Source organism: Gopherus evgoodei, chromosome 4 (assembly GCF_007399415.2).
Source record: "Gopherus evgoodei ecotype Sinaloan lineage chromosome 4, rGopEvg1_v1.p, whole genome shotgun sequence".
Taxonomy (NCBI): Eukaryota; Metazoa; Chordata; order Testudines; family Testudinidae; genus Gopherus; species Gopherus evgoodei.
Window position 1 is genome coordinate 121011468 of NC_044325.1, and position 20642 is coordinate 121032109.

The following is a 20642-nucleotide window of genomic DNA, read 5'->3' on the forward strand; positions in this document are numbered from 1 at the left end:
AAAACTCTGCATGTTTCAGACTGGTCTATGCTGAAAAATTAGGTTGACCCAGCTGCATTGCGTAGGGGTGTGACAAATCCACACCCCTGAGTAATGTAGTTAAGCCGACATAACCTCAGATGTAGACCAGCACTAGCTCAACAAAAGAATTCTTCCATCGACCTAGCTGTCCTCTCTCAGGGAGGTGGATTTACTACAGCGACAGGAGACTCCTCTAGTCATTGTAGATAGTGTTTAAACTGAAGCACTGCAGCTGTGCCACTGTATAATTTTAACTGTAGATGTAGTCTTGGTCTTGAGAAAAGAAGGCTAGGGGAAGGGGGGGCATCTGATAACAATCTTCAAATTGTTAAGGGCTGTTATAAAGAGGGCAGAGATCAACTGTACTCCCTGTCCACTGAAGGTAGGATAGGTAATAATGGGCTTAATCTGCAGCAAGGGAGATTTAGGTTAGATATTGGGAAAAGCTCTCTAACTGTAAGGGTTGTTAAACTCTGGAATAGCTTCCAGGGGAGGTTGTGGAATCCTTGTCATTGGAGGCTTTGAAGAACAGATCAGACAAATGCTTGCAGGAATGGTCTAGGTTTGTTGGTCTTGCCTCAGTGCAGGGGGCTGGACTAGATGATCTCTCAAGATCCCTTTGCAGCCCTACATTTGTATGATTCTATGATATGGGCCGCCTTGTTGCATTCTTCTCAGACCCTGGATCGTTTCCAAGACATGAACAGTCCTTTGGCCAGATCCGCAGCTGGTGTCAATGAGGGTGTGTTCATTGACTTCCACAGAGCTGCGCTGACCTGCATCTACAGAGGATCTGGTCCCTGTCATAAAACCAGGCAGAAACCACCCTCTGTATTTCCATCTTTAAAGGATTGGAGCTAGCGAATCCTTTGTCACTATTTTTCTCATTTCTCTGCTGAAATGAACGGCTGATGTCCCATTTCCACTTTTCCATTGGGACATGGGCTTCAGGGAGCTGCAAACGAATACAACAAACATGAGAAATTCTCAAAATAATAACACAGAGCCTCAAATGGTGCCAGGTATGGGGGTATGAGTCAGTGGGGTGGGGGCTTTGCACCCTCAGTGGAGCTGCTTATTTGATCTTCGAGGGAATAAAGAAGATTGCCCTAGAAAGATAGCGGTGATAAAGAATCTCACAGGGGTTCATCAGAGATGCCTCCTCCCTTACTCCATTTATCAAGCAGCAACTTCCTCCTGAGTCACTGTGAATGTGACTTGAAAAACTGTTTCAGGTTCACTTTTTCAGCTTATGATATTCCTGGCCCATGAAGGTCCACTTCTGCTTCCTTTATTTTTTTCCAACCTTCTCTTTCTCATGATGTTTTAAAATTAAAAATAGTGGCAATGTTCCACCTCAGAAAAACACAGGTGAGAAGGACTTAAGCCCCCACCATCTGCGGAGATCACTGTTATTTGAATATTGAGCAAATACTCAATCATTCTCTTTTTGTATGTTGTTTCTTTTGATTAGACTTGCTACCTGCTTGGTTAAAGCTACTACACTATTTTCTCCCAACACAGAATATGAAGGAGGTGAAAAGAGATGAACAAGTCCATGGAGTTTGTGGTGTCAATAGATCACCGAAAAAGTTGTGCCAGTTGTTGATGCCAAAGGGGTGTAGCTAAAAGACAAATTTCCAGAAGGAATAAAAACCAAGAAAAGGTTTTATATCTATAAAAAATCACCAGGAAGGTTTAGACCCTTACTTACTGTCCTATGAGGACTGTTCTAGAAATTCAAAAAGCTTTGAAGATTAGCTTTAACTGGAGATGCTTTTGTTTCTCTTTGTTGTGGAAATAAACTTTGAGCAAATTTCCTGTTCTTCTTTCTAGCTGCCCTGTGCATCTGTGGTTGAGCATCAAGAAGATTAAGAGGATCAGCTCTAATTAGGGATGTCAGATGTTGTTTGTAGTAGCTTTCTGGTGAATGGTAAGTAAGTCACTCTCTTGGGATGGGCTAATTTTGATCAGAACTAGTTAGTTTATAGGTTCAGGTTATAGGGCCTGGTCACTGTCAGAAATGACTACAGCTACCTTTCACCTGGTGTGCTCTGCTATGCAGAAAACCTCCTGAGGTCATCACAAGCTAGCACTGGGTCTCAGTACATGGAGCCTGATTCCCCAGGGCTGTGATGTGCAGATTCCAGAGTGATTGTTTTCTGAAATGTAATTAATTTAGGGCATCCCAACCTTGCATTTTGAAATTCATTTGGGTGATAATTACTATTGTTGTTATTATAGCACCTTTCATCCTAAAACCTCAACAGGCTTTACCAATGCTGGCTAAACTGCACAACAGCCCTGTGAGTTAGAGGACTATGATTATCCCTATTCTACAGATGGAGAGACTGAGGCACAGAGAGACCAAGTCCAGTGAGTCATTTATGAGGAAAAGCACCCAGGAGTTATGATCTACTCTGGCCACTGGATTGCACTTGTTTTCTCTACTATATTACTTATTAATAAATGGACTTTTCATTATATTTTAGTTCATTTCCTGATATCCAGTGATGGGAAACCAAAGCAGCAGAATCAGTGACCTGCTTGTACATGCCCTCAACAACCTTACTCAGGGAGACTTCAAAAGATTTAAAGACAAACTATCATACTCTGCCCTTAAGGGGAGAGGTAACATCCCTCGAGATTGTCTGGACAATGCCAACAGGATAGATACTAAGAACCTCCTGATGAAATTCTATGGTGGAGAGGCTGCAGTAGATGTAACCATAGATGTTTTCACTCAGATCAATCTCCGAGATTCTGCTGCTAAACTCAGAGAAGGAAAAGAGAAAGGTAAGAAATCTATAGTCACTTTAAAACCTGGGAGTCTCCTCCTGGAATATGCCCCAGACCAGCAGCAATAGGAGCAGAAGAAGAAACAAGCTGATGGCACAAATGCCAAATTCTAAATCTCGGCAGGAAGCCAGGGGACACTAAGCATGGATGCCAGTGGTGAGCCAGATGCTCTGACCTACTCCACTCCCTTTCAACACAGAGCTGTCATGAAGGGAGCAGACATGGCCTGTATCTCTCCATCTGAGGATACCTTCAGTGTGGGGGACTTCCCAGTGGGTGGACAGCCAATATAGTGGTGCAGAGGGAGTGTCATGGGCAGAAGGTGGTGAGGAGGAGGAGTAACTAGAGTGTGTCCCCAGCTGCGAGACTGTTCCTGGAGGGCCACTGGCAGTTGGTGTAAATTAGAACAGCCCCCAGGCTTCTCTGTTTGAGGATCTGTCACTGGAAAATGATCCTGGTCTACTATATTATCACCAAACAGCTGATGGGCCCCATGGAACCTTTCTGGGGTTCCAGGCACAAACTTTATCTCCAATGCTATTTTTCATTAAAGAAACAAATTCAGTGCAATACAAATAGCCAAGGAGCCAGCAAACCTGGAGAGCTGCAGTTCCAAAGGCCCCAGGCTGCTTTGCAGGGTCTCACAGAAGGGTAATAGCCAGTGCCAGTGGGGAGCCACTCTATAGTGGAGCAATGTTAAAATCCATGTGCTCAGTGAGGGAGCTGAACTCAACCCTGTTACACTCATTCCTGTTCCACTTCCCTGCATCCTATGGTGCCAGTGGAGCTCAGCTGGGTTGGTTCTGCCCGGGGTCCCTGGAATGGAAGCTCCGGGGCTGGCAGTGGGGCTCTCCCTGGAGGCCTTTGGAATTCACTGCCCTGGACAGTCCCCCAGAGGGAGAATTTAGCAGCCTCCAGAGCACAATGCAGGGAGCATTTTGTTGGTTTTGTCTGTGAGCTCTGTCAGGCAGGATTTGTCTTTTTCTTATGTGTGCGCACAGAACCTAGTACAATGGGGCCCTGATCACCGATCGGGGCTCTAGATCCTACCAGAACATAGTAATTAATATACTATAGGTTTTAGTTTACTTTTAACCAGCATCTGTTAATAACTAAGTTCGGGGAATAAAATATCCTCTTCCCACCCCACAAGAGATAACATAAATTGTTTTCAAACTTATTTTTGTAAAATAACATCTGATTGGGCAATGAGCATTATATGAGTAATTGAATATAGTAAATACTCTATTACCCTCCAAACCAGTAGTTCCATCTTAATAGTAATGGTCCCAAATAAAAATCACTCTGCTGCCCTCTGTGTCTGTCTTAGTTCCCTAGGTTCGGAAAAGCTCTCGTGAGCATCTAGTCCAGCTCCTGTGCTAGGGCAGAATTGACATGGGCCCTTTAATTGTTCAGCCTAATCTGTTTAGAAACATGACTGCTTGGAAGGAGACTCGCTCTCTTTAGAAATGCGCCTGAATGCCTCTGCCCCAATTTACGTTGTTCTGTTTTCCTGATGATGTAGCCTGTTCATTATGCAGAGTGCAGGCCAATCCTGAGCAGAATCAGGCAGAGAGAGGTCACACAAACACAACGCCTCTTGCTGTATTCCACAAACAGAACTTCATAAAGTGGCTGATAACTACATGGGAAATTACCTAAGTACATTGGGTTCTGGCTTTTTCATTTGTATTCTTTGCTGGAACAAATACCTTTCCAGATCATACTTTTAGCACCGGGTTTCCTTATTATTTTCTAGTCTAGGGAATATCATGAATTCAGCAGTAAGGCTACCTACTGCCAAAGGCAACAGATTTCAATGGTGACTGTGGTAATAACACTAGAGGTGAAGATCATTCCCTAGGGTTTAATGGGCAGCAGCCAGCATCAGTCCCCAGGAAATTGCTGCTGAAATACTTTAAGACAAAACAAGACAAATGCACACAAAGGGGGGGAGAAAAGCGTAGCAAAGGGAAAATGCAGTCCCTGTCTCTGGTGCTGACTTTCACTTCCAGCATCACTGCTGGAGACTCACAGGCTCAGCACATGGTCTGAACAGTCACTCTAAGACCCGGAAAATTTTTACCAGGGTCAGGATGTTTAAGGCATTGCCTTTATTTCCCCTTGTGGTTTGGACTCACAGCAATGTTCTAAAAGATGGAGTCATCTTGGCTGGCGAAGCCAGGAACTTACTAGACAGTAGGTGTCAAGGTTCCTTCCCCACTCTGAACTTTAGGGTACAGATGTGGGGACCTGCATGGACACTTCCAAGCTTAATTACTAGCTTAGATCTGGTATCGCTGCGACCCCCCCCCAAGTACCACCTTTTTTTCCCTGGGTAGTCTTAAGGGACTTCACCAATTCCCTGGTGAACACAGATCCAAACACCTTGGATCTTAAAACAGGGAGAAATTAACCATCCCCCCTCCATTTTCCCACCAACTCCTGGTGGATCCAGATCCACCCCCTTGGATCTAAAAACAAGGAAAAAAATCAATCAAGTATTAAGAAAAAGGCTTTTTTTTTTTAATTAAAGAAAAGAAAGGTAAAAGAAAACCCTCTGGGAGCGATTAGCATACCAGCTACTCTCACAGACAACAGATTCCAAACACAGAGGATGTTCCCCTGGGCAAAACTTAGTTACGCAAAAAAATACCCAAATACACAATTTTGATAATTCCTTTAATGATACCAAGACAAGTTACAAAGAAAATAAACATAAACCTAAGAGGCTGGTTCCTTGATCTTTTTCACTCTGACTGAAACTGATACTCTAAACAAGGGAAAACTTCCCTGCTTCCTTTTGAAACATCTTGTTCCCCCATTGGTTCCTCTGGTCAGGTGTCAGCTAGGCTAGGTGAACTTCTTAACCCTTTACAGGTAAAAGAGGCATTAACCCTTAACTCTCTGTTTATGACACGCCCCCTAAATCTCAGAAAGTGTTGAACCACACTGGCGGTGATTTCTTCCTAGAACCAGGAGCGGCGCCAGGGTTTTTGGCGACCTAGGCGGGGGTCCTTCCGCGCCCCCAGTCGTTGGCGGCAATTCTGCAGTAGGGGGGGTCCTTCCACGCTCTCAGTCTTCGGGACACTTCAGCGGCGGGTCCCAGAGTGAGTGAAGACCTGCCGCAGAATTGCCGCTGAGGACCCGGAGCGCGGAAGGACCCCCCGCCGCTGAATTGCCGAGGATGGCAAAATGCTTTTCCCCCAAATCCTGGTGCCCTAGGTGACCGCCTAGGTCGCCTAAATGGAAGCGCCAGCCCTGCCTAGAACTTAGAATAAACAGATTAATAAAACACATGCACCTTTACGTATACTACTAATTATGTAAAACTACAAGATTTTTCACATTTTAAGGACAATTTAACCATTCAACTCTGGGAAACTTTCATGGGAGAGTGCATCAACTACTTTGTTAGAAGCTCCTGAAATGTGTTGAATTTCAAAATCAAAATTTTGGAGAGCTGAACTCCATCGAAGAACTTTTTTGTTGTTTCCCTTGGCAGTATGAAGCCACTTTAGTGCAGCATGGTCGGTTTGTAACTGGAAACGCTGCTCCCAAACGTATGGGCGTAGCTTTTCTAGGGCATACACAATGGCGTAGCATTCTTTTTCACTGATTGACCAGTGGCTTTCCCTCTCAGACAGTTTCTTGCTGAGAAACACGACAGGATGGAATTTTTGATCTGGTCCTTTCTGCATTAAAACTGCTCCTACACCACGCTCAGATGCATTTGTGGTTACTAGGAATGGTTTGTCAAAGTCTGGGGCCCTTAGCACAGGGTCAGACATGAGTGTCTCCTTAAGCTGGTTAAAGGCCTTTTGATACTCATCAGTCCACTTAATTGCATTTGGCTGTGTCTTTCTGGTCAGGTCTGTTAGTGGGGCAGTGATTTGGCTGTAGTATGGTACAAATCGCCTGTAATATCTGGCCAAGCCTAAGAAGGATTGGACCTGTTTCTTTCCCTTTGGGACCGGCCACTTTGGGATAGCATCCACCTTGGCCTGTAGGGGATTTATCGTTCCTTGACCCACCTGGTGTCCAAGGTAAGTCACTCTGTTTTGGCCTATTTGACACTTTTTAGCCTTAACAGTTAATCCTGCCTGCCTGATGCGCTTGAAGACTTTTTTCAGGTGGTTCAGGTGTTCTGCCCATGAATCAGAAAAAATGGCCACATCATCGAGGTAGGCAACTGCATATTCTCCCAGTCCTGCTAGGAGACCATCTACAAGTCTTTGGAAGGCGGCGGGTGCATTTCACAGCCCAAAGGGAAGCACATTAAATTCATACACCCCTGCATGGGTGATGAACGCTGACCTTTTCTTGGCGGGTTCATCTAGCAGTACTTGCCAGTACCCCTTGGTTAAGTCTAATGTAGAGATGAACTGGGCACATCCCCATTTCTCCAATAGCTCATCGGTGCATGGCATTGGATAGTTGTTGGGACGAGTTACAGCATTTAGCTTACAGTAGTCTACGCAAAAGCGTATTTCCCCATCTGGTTTGGGTTCCAGAACCACTGGAGATGTCCATGTACTGTTAGAGAGGCGGATTATACCCATCTGTAGCATGCTCTGGATCTCCCATTCTATAGCAGCTTGGGCATGAGGAGACACCCGGTAGGGTGGCGTTCTAATTGGGTGAGCATTACCTGTGTCAATGGAGTGGTATGCCTGTTCGGTCCATCCTGGGGTGGCTGAGAACATTGGTGCAAAGCTAGTGCACAGCTCCTTGATCTGCTGTCACTGCAGACGTCAAAGGGTCGCAGAGAGGTTCACCTCTTCCACGCCACCGTCACTTTTTCCTTTGTAGTAGACACCTTCAGGCCACTCAGCGTCATCTCCTCCCTGGGCTGTAAATTGACAAACCTTTAATTCTCTGGAATAAAAGAGCTTTAGAGAATTAACATGGTACACTTTAGGTTTAGGATTGAGGTGGGGAATGCTATGAGATAGTTAACAGCTCCCAGGCGCTCTTGGACCGTGAATGGCCCTTCCCATGATGCTTCCATCTTATGGGCCTGTAGTGCCTTCAAGACCATAACCTGGTCCCCTACTTTGAAGGAACGCTCTCTGGTATGTTTATCATACCAGGCCTTTTGCTCTTCCTGAGCATCCTTTAGGTTTTCTTTGGCAAGGCCTAAAGAGTGTCAGAGGGTGTTTTGTAGGTTGCTTACAAAGTCTAGAATGTTAGTTCCTGGAGAAGGCGTAAACCCCTCCCATTGCAGCTTCCCCAACTGTAATGGCCCCTTAACGTCGTGGCCATACACAAGTTAGAATGGTGAAAACCCTAAACTGGGATGTGGTACAGCCCTGTAGGCAAAAAGCAACTGCTGCAACACTAGGTCCCAATCATTGGAGTATTCATTTACGAATTTACGTATCATGGCCCCCAAAGTTCCATTAAACCTCTCCACCAGGCCATCAGTTTGAAGGTGGTAAGGGATGGCAACCAAGTGATTCACCCCATGAGCTTCCCACAGATTTTTCATGGTCCTTGCCAGGAAATTAGTTCCTGAATCTGTAAGGATGTCGGAGGGCCAATCTAACCTGGCAAAAATGTCTGCTAAGGCCTAGCACACAGTTTTAGCCCTGGTGTTGCTTCGAGCTACTGCTTCTGGCCATCGGGTAGCAAAATCTATGAAAGTCAGTATGTACTGCTTTCCTCTGGGGGTCTCATTTGGGTCCCTCTCTCTGGCTCAGTCTGGTCAGGATGGCTTTCAGGCCCAGGATGATGAAGCTCCAATGGTGTCATGGTGGTTCACTGCAAATGACAAGGATGGCAGCCATAATGGAAAGATCAATATGTCCCACTGGCCTGTTTAGTGACACCCCTCTGACCCAAGATAAAGATGATCAAAACGGGGAGCAACCTAATGCCAGCAAAATCAGCTGACCACAATTCCATTTGGCCATTTCAGTTATAAATACTTCCTCCAATGTCTAGAGTCTCTGTTGTCATGCCAACCTGTCCTTTACCAGGAGCTTTTCAGCACCAGTCTTCTGGACCATAAACACTCCAGTTGTACCAACGATTCTATTTTCAACTGGCTTACTTTTATAAACAATTCTATATAATGGGCTGAGTGGGACTCTTGTTACCTCTGGCAACTTCTAATACAGATGCGGGCACAACATCTCTTTGGGTCAGCACTGAGCCAATGCACCAGCCTGGTGCCAGAGGATGTTCTGCTGCTAGGGACACCATCTCCTAAGCAAAGAAGATAACTGGAGGCATCCAATTGTGGTCAACAAAGACATAATGACATCTTTATTCAAACTCAAGTGCCTTGGGCAATTTCTAGTTTATAAAGTTACATTTTCTCCACCTAAATTTCCAGTACTGTTTCACATGCACTTTGTACATTAACTTGTTGTATAGTGTTGCTATGCACTGATAAACAGTTGCCAGGTTTCTCCCAAGAGGTAGCTGCCTTACAGTGGGGGGTAAAGTGATCACCACAGTCCTTTCTCACACAAATCATTTCAGTGGGGCAATTTTATTGGAGTTAAAGCTGCAGAATCAGGCCCATAGTTAACTGATTTCTAGATTCTTTGAGGATAGGTGCAATATCAGTTTCAGGTACCATTATTATTTGTTTTGTTGTAACTGATCAAGTCTTTTCTCTGAGCTTCTGGTTCAATATTTCTAATGCATCATGTACTGATTTAGGTTACAGGAAGAAGTATAAAGAAGATGTTAAAAACAAGTATGAAGTCATACAAAATAGGACAAGCCTTACTACTGACAGTGTGATTCTAAACAGAAGATATCCGAAGCTGATTATTCTAGATGACCCTCTTCATGCAAAGGAGAGAGAACATGAAATAATGGCCATGAGTAGGAGAGACAAAGAAATCAAGACTAAGCCAGCTTGGTCTGTAGTTACGATGGACACCCTATTTACATGTGATAAACAAGGACAAACACCACAAATTGTTGTGCTGCTGGGAGCTGCAGGAATTGGGAAAACGATGACAACAAGAAAGATCATGTGTGATTGGGCAGCTGGAGAACTCTATAAGAAAAAATTTGATTATGTTTTCTACATAAACTGCAGAGAAAGAAACCTTACTGAGCAGGGAAGTGTGGTTGACATGATTTTAAAAAATTGGCCTAATACAAATGCACCAGTTAATGAGATTTTGATGAAGCCAGAAAAACTCTTATTCATAATTGATGGTTTTGATGAACTGAGATTCTCTTTTGATCAGACAGAAAATCTGTGCTCTGATCCCTGGGAGAAGAAGCCAATGGAAATCATACTGAGCAGTTTATTCAGGAAAATGATTCTTCCCCAATCCTACTTGCTGATCACCTCAAGACCGACTGCTCTGGAGAAACTCTTGCAGTGTTTGGAATGTTCACGTTATGCAGAGATCCTGGGCTTTTCTGAAGCTGACAGGAAAGAATATTTCCACAAGTTCTTTGGAAACAAGAAACAAGCAAGACAAGCGTTACAATTTGTGAAAGAAAATGACATTCTCTTCACTATGTGCTTTATTCCCATCATGTGTTGGATCATCTGCACTGTTGTGAAACAACAGCTTGAAAAAGGTGAGGATCTTGCACAAACTTCAAAGTCAGTCACTGGAGTGTACATGCTCTACATTTCCAGTTTAGTCAAGCCCCTCAGCAGCAATTTGAAGCAACACATGCAAGCTAACCTGAGGGGACTTTGTTCTTTAGCTGCTTATGGCATCTGGAAACGGAAGATACTGTTTGAGGAAGCAGAGCTCAAGAAATTTGGCTTAAATCAAGCTGACTCTTTTCCCCTGTCTTCGAATAAGAACATTTTTCAAAAAGACATTGACTGTGTGAATGCCTACAGCTTCATTCACTTAAGCTTTCAGGAGTTTTTTGCAGCTTTGTTTTATGTGCTGGAGGAAGATGAAGAAACAATGGAAGATTCAGAGACTCCCAAGAAAGATATGAAAACATTATTAGAAAACTATGGAAACTCTAGAAATTACTTAATGTTAACAGTGCGATTCCTGTTTGGTCTCTTAAATGAAGAAATAATGCAAATCATGGAGGAAAAATTTTCCTGTAAAATTTCACCAAAAATTAAGCCAGATTTGCTGAAGTGGGTTCAAACAAACCAACAAAAATATTTACCTTTGTCCAATGTGTATCAGGAGACATGTCGTATTTATAACCTTGAGGAGTTTCACTGCATGTTTGAGATGTATGAAGAAAACTTTGTGAAAAGTGCATTGGATCATGTCGTTGCACTAACGTTAGATTCAAATAAACTTACCCAAATGGATCAAATGGCTTTTTCATTCTGTGTAAAAAACTGTCATAGACTGGAGTCACTTTGCATATCTTACTGTACATTTGCTTTTGGAGACCATGGGGAAGATGTGCTTCCAAGACGACAGAAGTGGCTATATCAGTAAGTATCTCCTGAGTTCAGAAATCTGTAGTTTAATTAACAGATGAAACATTATTTTTCTTGCGTCTTGATAACTTTGCAAAGTCCATCATTGTGGTGTAACAACACTACAAAGAAACAGGGAATGTCCATGCTCCTAATGTAAAACTATGTTCTCCTCAATAAGGCATAAAAAATAAGTCATGATCTTTTTCAGATTCTCTTTATCCAAACTCATCTGTCCTTCCTGTTCTAAATTTCACTAAACACTGAATTTCAAGGACAGGTGTTTCTGCCTATACTCAGTGAATGTCTGAGAAAGAACGTCAAGTATCAGAGGGGTAGCCGTGTTAGTCTGGATTCTTTGCTGTTAGTCTATAAGGTGCCACAGGATTCTTTGCTGTTAGTCTATAAGGTGCCACAAGATTCTTTGCTGAGAAAGAATGATCACCTTGCAGAACAGAACTCCCATAAACCCCTGCCTTTACACACAGTAGCTGGGTAAAACTAGTTTCTGATTTCCAGGTTGATGGTGGAAATTGCTCTTTCGTAATTTGGGTGCTGTCCTCAGAGTTCTCAGTGCCCAGGAGCTGTTGGGACCAAATGACAGTGAGTTGCTCTGTCCTTGTCTGTCGTTTTAGAGTGGTGTTCTCAGACTACTACAGTTGATTTGAGCAGTACCCTCATTGGCACTGTGTGCTGCAGGCATTCATCTCTGCTTTAAATCTAGTTGAACCACTTCAAGCAAAACTATAAGCTTTCAATATTGCTATGAAATGGCCAAAGTGCAGAACAGCCCATAGTCAGTCTGTGCAGCACCTCAGCATGCAACAATCTGAGAACGGCCCCCCAAGACTGTGAAGAAAATGTCCTATGCTACTAAGAGGTTATCTATTCTATACCAATGAAGCTGTATTGGTAGAGTTCATCACTATAACACTGCCAGTGTAGAATCATAGATACAGAGAGCTGGAAGGGACCTTTAGGGGTCATCTAGTCCCTGTGCTGAGGCAGGACCAAATAAACCTAGGACCATCCCTTACAGGTGTTTGTCCAATCTCTCCTTGGAAACTTCCAGGATCTGTCACCCATTTCTGCACAATCAGTGCAACATCATGCTTTTTTTCTCTTTTTTTAACTGAAAGTGCCACCAAATACCCAGTAGCCTAGGGGAAGGTGCACTGAGATAGCAGCTAAAAGCACAGGAGTCCTAATCTCCATCTTCTACTGGCTGCTCTAACAAAGGCCCTTAGGGGAGGTGAACTATCACTCATCCATTTCACAGCTAAGATAACTGACGTTGGACAAGGCCAAAGCTGGCAGAGCTGGGCGTGGAACCCAGTAGGATGACAGACACTCATCTGCTTTGCAGGTGAAATGGGCCAAAATCTCTCCTTGTGTAATGCATGTCCACACAGCATAGATGTTTGTGCTCTCCAGAGACTATGACACATAGAAGTTTGAGTCGGTCACTGCATCTGTGATAACAGTAGTGATACTTTAGGTCAAGGGTAGTTAATTATTTTTTGTCAATGTCCAAATTTCCTGGTCTAGGTCCAGACTCTAGAGAAAATAATAAAAAGTATAATGATAATATGTAAATAAAAAGATTTTCAGAAAGCCTTTGACAAGGTCCCTCAGCAAAGGCTCTTAAGCAAAGTAAGCTGTCAGGGGATAAGAGGGAAGGTCCTCTCATGGATTGGTAACTGATTAAAAGATAGGAAACAAAGGGTAGGAATGAATAGTCAGTTTTCAGAATAGAGAGAGGTAAATAGTGGTGTCCCCCAGGGGTCTGTACTGGGACCAGTCTTGGTCAACATATTCATAAATGACCTGGAAAAGAGGGTAAAGAGTGAGGTGCCAAAATTTGCAGATGATACAAAACTACTCATGATAGTTAAGTCCCAGGCAGACTGTGAAGAACTACAAAAGGATCTCTCAAAACTAGGTGACTGGACAACAAAATGACAGATAAAATTCAATGTTGATAAATGCAAAGTAATGCACATTGGAAAACATAATCCCAATGATACATATAAAATGATGGGGTATAAATTAGCTGTTACCACTTAAGAAAGAGATCTTGGAGTCATTGTAGATAGTTCTCTGAAAACATCTACTCAATGTGCAGGGGCAGTCAAAAAAGCGAACAGAATGTTGGGAATCATTAAGAAAGGGATAGATAATCAGACAGAAGATATCATATTGCCTCTGTATAAGTCCTTGGTATGCCCACATCTTGAATACTATTTGCAGATGTGGTTGCCCAATCTCAAAAAAGATGTATTGGAATTGGAAAAGGTTCAGCAAAGGGCAACAAAAATTATTAGGGATATAGAATGTCTTCTGTATGAGGAGAGATTAATAAGACTGGGACTTTTCAGCTTGGAAAAGAGATTACTAAGTGGGGATATGATTGGGATCTATAAAATCATGAATAGTGTGGAGAAGGTGAATAGGGAAGTGCTGTTTACTCCTTCTCATAACACAAGAACTAGGGGTCACCAAATGAAATTAATAGGCAGCAGGTTTAAAACAAACAAAAGGAAGTATTTTTTTTCACACAACACACAGTCAACCTGTGGAACTCCTTGCTAGAGGATGTTGTGAAGGCCAAGACTATAACAAGGTTCAAATAAGAACTAGATAAGTTCATGGAGGATAGATCCATCAATGGCTATTAGCCAGGATGGGCAGGGATGGTGTTCCTAGCCTTTGTTTGCCAGAAGCTGGGAATGGGTGACAGGAAATGAATTACTTGACGATGACCTGTTCTGTTCATTCCCTCTGGGGCACCTGGCATTAGTGACTGTCGGAAGACAGGATCTTGGGCCAGATGGACCTTTGGTCTAACCCAGTATGGCCATTCTTATGTTCTTATATTCAAAAGCATCTGGCCGTCCGGATTTGGCAGGCAGTCTGGCTATTGACTACCACTGCTTTAGGTCAAGTGGTACAAGCTCATGTTTTCAGAGAGAAATTACAGGTTTGCTCCCAGCAGACACCCAAAAAACAGGTGGTGTTCTACTTAGATTTGCTATACCTAAGTAGACTATAGTAGACCCAGACCCAGGAACAGAACCCAGTCTAACAACACGGCCCCGCAGTGTTGTAGTGCTAATTCACACTTGGCTGCTGAGCTCTCTCTAACCATTCCTCATAGATAGGCTTGGCAGAATTTAATTTTTATCTTTGTATAGTTTTGATGGATAATATCAATGTTTATTTGTAAGCTTTTAAAATGTTCATCAGTTTAACTTTTCAGAGTTGCACAAATTATGTGTTTTAAGCATATATATATATATATATATATATTTAGATTTTGATCAATTTAAATGTTCAGAGTTATGGGAGTTATGAGAAGGGAGTTAGACAATAATTATTTAATGACAATAGATGGTGAGATTCAAAAAGTTAAACCTGTGTAACCGTTGAAGCACAAATTGTTAAAATCACATATCAAAATCTACAGAGTAAATATCTTTAAATCAAACTCTGCAGCATTTTTCTTACTTTGCATTTCTGTAAATTTCTATTATTATTGATGGAAATATTTTTCATCGGTTTGTGTGCATATGGTGAAATCAGTGTTGTTGTAGTGGTGTTGGTTCCAGGATATGAGAAAGACAAGGTGAGCGAGGTAATATGTTTTATTAGACCAACTTCTCTTGATGAAAGGGACAAGCTTTGACCTTCACGCAGCACGTCACATCTGGGGAAGGTAGCCAGAGTATTATAGCTGAAATACAAGCGGGGACAGATTGTCAAGCATAAGGGGTTCACATATGTTATAAGAGACCACTTCAAATGAAATGGGCAATTAACAGCCCTGACGTCGTAGGACAGAGGTGGGTTAATAGGAGTAGTGTGTTACAAATTATTTTAATGACCGATATAACCAGGGTGAAATTGATGTTTACTGACATTTACTGTTAAAAATCTAATCCTTCTATAAGCCTACCCATAGGAGTTAATGGTATTTCTTCCCCAAGAGTTTTTTTCCCTAGAACTGAGGTGGTAGAGGTCTGGGCTGTGAATCTTAAGGTTATAATCGGGTGATACCCCATATGGGAGAAAAATGTAAGTTAGTGTTAGGATCCTGGATTAATTGTTGAAATGATTTTTCTGTTGCAAAATATGATATTTGGAGCTGAATTTGGGATGTTGTTTATAATTATTTGCTGTATCTTAAGTGTATTTTGGTTAACAGGTGTTGTCCCTTAAAGAACAGGGTGGGGCATTTTGTAGGGTTTGTCTGAAGGACACTGAGAGCAGCATGTAGAAGATGTTGCTGGTGTATGCAGAAAGTGGGAGTCTCTGCCTTGCCAGCACCAGAAAGGTCATAGGTTGATTTAATAAAAATTTCTTTCCAGAAAACAAGCTTAGATCTATGGATGCAAAGTGCCATATGAGAGTTAGGTACTGTTTTATTGAAAGGGAAATAGACCTGAGGAGAAGGGAGAGCTTGAGGAGACAGGTGAGGGAAAGAGTGAGAATGGCACAAAGATGCTGGAGCAAATAGAGGAATAGAAGGAGGAGAGCAGAGCCAATGACTGTGCCACCCAAAATATCAAATCTGTATCATGTTTCAGAAAGACCTGCTTATTAGAGCTAGGCTAATGATTAATAATTGTCTCTTTTCCCCCCACAGATTGTTTGAACAATATACGTGTTAAAATGTATTAGTTCAAAATTATTCATTTTGACTGGACCCACGGGTCATCTCACAGGTTTCTGTTCTGTTAATGGATGAGCATAAACATTAGAACCAGAATTCCAATATGAAGCTCAGGATTACAAACTCTGATTCTTCTTCCATGCAAACATTTTGTAACATTCATGGTTTCAGCAGCATTCCCGTCTGTAAACTTGTTTGCTAGAATATTTGTAGAACATGAACAGTAAAGCTGTATGAACACAATAGAAATAAATTTACATTAAAGTTCAACAGAATAGTCTTTAATTTTTGCACTGTTTCCCCTGAACTATTTCTTAGGGAGATGCTGCCTTAAAATTAACTTGCCCTCCTGTACTCTTTGGGGTCAGGAACTAATAAACCACCATTTCTAGTTACTTATAGGGATGCAAATTCACAAAGTGTAACACCAGTTACCCAATACTGAGTGATAGCCAACATATGTAAAATTATAAACAAATACTCGGATTATTGACTTTTATCTTTATGGGTAAATTAACACTCCTGGGTAAATAAAATAGGAATGAACGTGTTTATCTCCAGAAATGATGCAACAATTACCGCCCAACATGAAAACATGTAAACATTGCTGACACTCCCATTCGTGGGAGTCCTTAGAATTTCATTTAACTGCTCAAAGGACCGGCATCACAGAAGTCCAAAAAATGAATGGATTACACTTAGTAGAACCTGTTCTATTTGACTGTATCTAAAGTACATCGTAGTGTGCTATACATACATTGTTTGGGGGTATTTTCAATGAACTGAAACTGTAGAGTAACTCATACATGGTGTATGATCACGCCATACAAAGGGCATCCGAGAACAAAGAAATAGAATTAAAGTCTGTCCCGAGATGGCAACATGGAACAGTTCTAGTCTCTCTTTTTAGGATACAGCACTGGAATGAGCCGAAGCATTCGCCTATTTATCTGCTCTGTCAAGTTTTGAAGGATCCAAACTGTAAATTAAAGAAACTAGAGTAAGTAGCTGTATTTTTCTCCATTTAATCATCCCATTATTATTGATGTTATCACGGAAATTCTACATCAGTGCAGCGCTCTTTGCCGGGGCAGGTGTAATGACCATCTATAACTGTCTAGCTGCTAAGGAATCTGTTTAAATTTCCCTTCAGTTTCCATGGCGTTGCTTTAGTTTCAGCGTCGCAGTTTAATGACATTAACCCAGCTGCCAACTAACAGGGGCGCAGGAGAGACTGAGATAAGCCGTGTGTCCAGGGGAAATTACTTGATGTCAGAGAAGACTCAAAAGGCGAGAAAGATGATTTGAGGTATTTTAATCTTAGGTATTTCTAAAGTGCTTGTTATCAGGGTATCTAATCCCTGTCCATGTCTATATATTTAATATTCATGTATCCCCATCTGATCTAACTTCTCCCTGATTCAAATGTGGGGTGTTTTGGAGGGGTAGGATTTTCATCTCCTTTTCTATCTCTGTCCCCTCCCAACCCCATCTTTTTTTTTTTTCTGTTTCTTTCTTTTTCTTCATTTTACTCTCTCATCTCTCACCATCTCACACCGACTCTGGTGATGTTACTAGGAAACAGACCATCTTGCATTTTGCTCGGGACATGGCTAGGCCAAGGCTCAGTCTGATCCCCTCTGACAAGGGGTTCTAGTTGTGGAAAACACTCTGCTCCTACACCCAAGAGTCTGAACCTGGGCTCCTCCAGCTGGATTGTCTCTGTGGTGCACAGCTGTTTCACAGAGTGATAAGGGGATAAGCAGTCTCTGAGACTGTCTATGCTAGAGAATAGCATCAGTGCATCTTCCTAACACACCTGTAACACTGCACATCCACACGCATGCATGCTTACAACAGTGCACAATGGATGACATCACCTTTTATGTTTAACCTTGCTCAAAGCCAATGCAATCGCATCATGGCCACTACCATGTCCCTCTGCACTGTATCAGCACAAGGACTGGCAAAGCAGCTGCAGTGGGACAATGAGTCTCTTCCCACTGCAGTTCCACGCTGCTGCTGCCCATCCGTTTGTGACAGCTTTGACAGCTCGGCGTTATTGAGCTCAACATAGGAGTGTTTGGGTAAAATTCAATAGCCGGTGCACACAGCAGGTCAGACCAAATGATCTAATGGTCCCTTCTGGCCTTACACTCTATGAAACTGGCCCCGTCAGCTGTCAAGTAGCTCTCTGGAGCAAGTCAGAAAACCTCTTAATTTTGATAAAAATGGACAAACTGTTTTCTTTTCCAGCCAGCTCTGCCACTTGTACCTCTGCTTCATGCCATCCCCAGAGGAGTTGAGGGGAGACTGCCAGGTCTCTGCTCAGCCTGGCCCCAAGGCCATCCCCTACCCATCAGATTAACAAAGATGTAGCACTGCATTTCTCATTTGAATGTTTGAATTTCAAAAACATGTCAACTTAAAAAAAAACCCACAAAAACCGCACTGTTTGCTTACTCCTGTCATAGGTCTCACCCCCACTCTGAACTTTAGGGTACAGATGTGGGGACCTGCATGAACACCTCTAAGCTTAACTACCAGCTTAGATCTGGTCTCGCTGCCACCATCTAGATTTTTGAGTTATTTGGAGAACTCTGTCTTCCCCCAAAAAACCTTCCCCTCCCTGGGTAGCCTTGAGAGACTTCTCCACCAAGTCCCTAGTGAACACTGATCCAAATCCCTTGTATCTTAAAACAAGGAGAATATAACTATCCTCCTTTCTTTCCCCCACCAATTCCTGGTGAGTCCAGATCCAATCCCCTTGGATCTTAAAAAACAGGGAAATATCTCTCAGCTTTTCTGGCCCATTAGAGGGTGGGAATGGAAATAGAAAAGGAATAGATCCCCAAAGAGGGAATGTGGATGGGGCATGTAAGGGTCTCAGAAAGCACCCTGGTCAGAGGCAGCACTAGAGGGATAATGGACATTTCCTGTCCCTGGGTTCTGGGGAACTTCAGCATGGGCCTTGTTCTCCATTCGGGAACATAACTAGGCTGGAGCTAAGGCTCCCTTGCTGCCCCATTTCATTTCCCCCGTGTGTTGCCTTGATGCTTTAGAATGCAGAGATGTAACAGGGGGCAAGTTTCTGGGGAGAAGAAGGAAAACTAGCACTGGCACCACATACCACTCATATCAGTTCTGCCAGCCTTGATCCCCAAAGGCTAGTACCCCAGGTGCTCAGGTTTAGCCCGTGCATCAAAGAATCTCTTTTCTGTGAATGCCTCCTCATGGTCAAACATCCCCAAACCTTCCTCACAGGACTGATCCCTGAGCCATGTGTGGAACTGAGTTATTGTGTCATGCTTCACCCTTCTTCTCCAGGGATTGGAAGTATTCCACTGACGATCAACCAAGCCTCCACTTCTTTGAACATCTTCAGCAGTCAAACTTAGCTGTCCTTGGTGTCTTCTAGCAGGAGCCTGGCATTATCATTTGTCCCGACATGTAGGACAATCTGTGGATTTTTTTTTTACCACGTCTATCAGGCTCCGTTTCAGCCTCAGGTCCATATCTCCTATCCTTGCTCCTGGCAGATAGCACACTCTTCTGTTCTCTGGAGCTGCTCTGGTGACAGGCCTGTCAGTCTTTTTTAGTAAGGAACCCTTAATCACATAGACCTTCCTCTTCCTGGTATTGTTGTGAATCCCAGGATCCCTCCCATTTGTTGTTCTTTCTATCAGCATATCATTCTAACCTATGTTCTCTTATAGTCCCCTCATCCTTCCTAGAGCTCTGATCCAAAGGTATTTCCATCATCTCTTCCCCTCTTCTGCCAGGACTACTCCTTCTTCCTTGTCACCTCATATTCTCATTGCTTTCCCTCCTCGCCTTCATTAGCTGCATCTTCCTCTGCCTTGTTCTTGTGGTCAGATTTTTCCAAGAGTCACTCCCTTGTCTAGCGGACACTTTTCAGATCCTCTTGTTCAGCAGGTGTCTGCAAATCTTGAGTTGTGTGTGCAGCTTCCTCTCTTCCATCACGTCTTCAAATCCCCATCTAAACTCCATCATCTCTAGCTGCATCTCTGCTCCTCCGATCTTCTCTACCATGAACGCTACCAGGCAACAGTTCTTACACAATTCACTTCTGTCAGGTACCGACTCATGGATGCTATACATTCCGTAGCTTCTGCACTCAGACGTCTTGGTCTCCTCTCCTGTTTAGGTCATCTCTCTTGCTGCCTCAGTAGCCATCATTTTCTTCTTTTCCTAGTCCTTAGCCTAAAAAAAAAAAGGCAGACAGATTTCCCTGTTTGCTATTTGTAATTTACATTGTAGCCTTGCTCTGAACACTGCAAATTTCCCACATCGCACTACTGCTGGTGCAGCTCTCTGGGTTGCAGTAATGGCTTTTGGCATTTTTTCTAAGCAGGGTCAGAGGACATACTGGTTACTAATGCTGGCAGACAGTCTTCCACCAGGGGAGCTGCACTGATGAAAGGCTAGGCCTACAGTGAAACTGTAGTTACAATCCGTCAGATTGGCCTCACTAGAGAAATTCCAGCCTTTTCTAGTGTCCCGGGGTACTAGGAGAGGAAGGTGGAGCTTGAGACTTGGCATAACTGTGAATGTTCAATACTACACAGTCCATGGATGGTGGTTTGTTTTCTGAGTGCTAAGTAGAAATGATGTAGCAAGAGAGAAGAACGGGTTCCCCCCATCCACAAAACTGTAATATACTTTCCAGTGCAGCAGCAGTTCATTATTTCCCATTGAGATTCCTTTCCTCCATTGCTTTCCACTCCTTTGACTCCTCCTTTATGA

General features: G+C 43.0%; 1 protein-coding gene across 3 annotated transcripts in view; it reads left to right on the forward strand.

The window, feature by feature from the left end:
* LOC115650592 (NACHT, LRR and PYD domains-containing protein 3-like) overlaps nucleotides 1-20642 on the forward strand; it is a 59748-nt gene that overhangs the window by 7153 nt on the left and 31953 nt on the right. For all 3 annotated transcript variants that reach the window (XM_030560776.1, XM_030560779.1, XM_030560778.1), the window contains exons 2-5: nucleotides 1858-1954; nucleotides 2514-2817; nucleotides 9493-11218; nucleotides 16786-16875. In XM_030560776.1, the coding sequence (XP_030416636.1) occupies nucleotides 2535-2817; nucleotides 9493-11218; nucleotides 16786-16875 (2099 nt within the window). In that variant the 5' untranslated portion in view covers nucleotides 1858-1954; nucleotides 2514-2534. The remainder of the gene's footprint in view (nucleotides 1-1857; nucleotides 1955-2513; nucleotides 2818-9492; nucleotides 11219-16785; nucleotides 16876-20642) is intronic.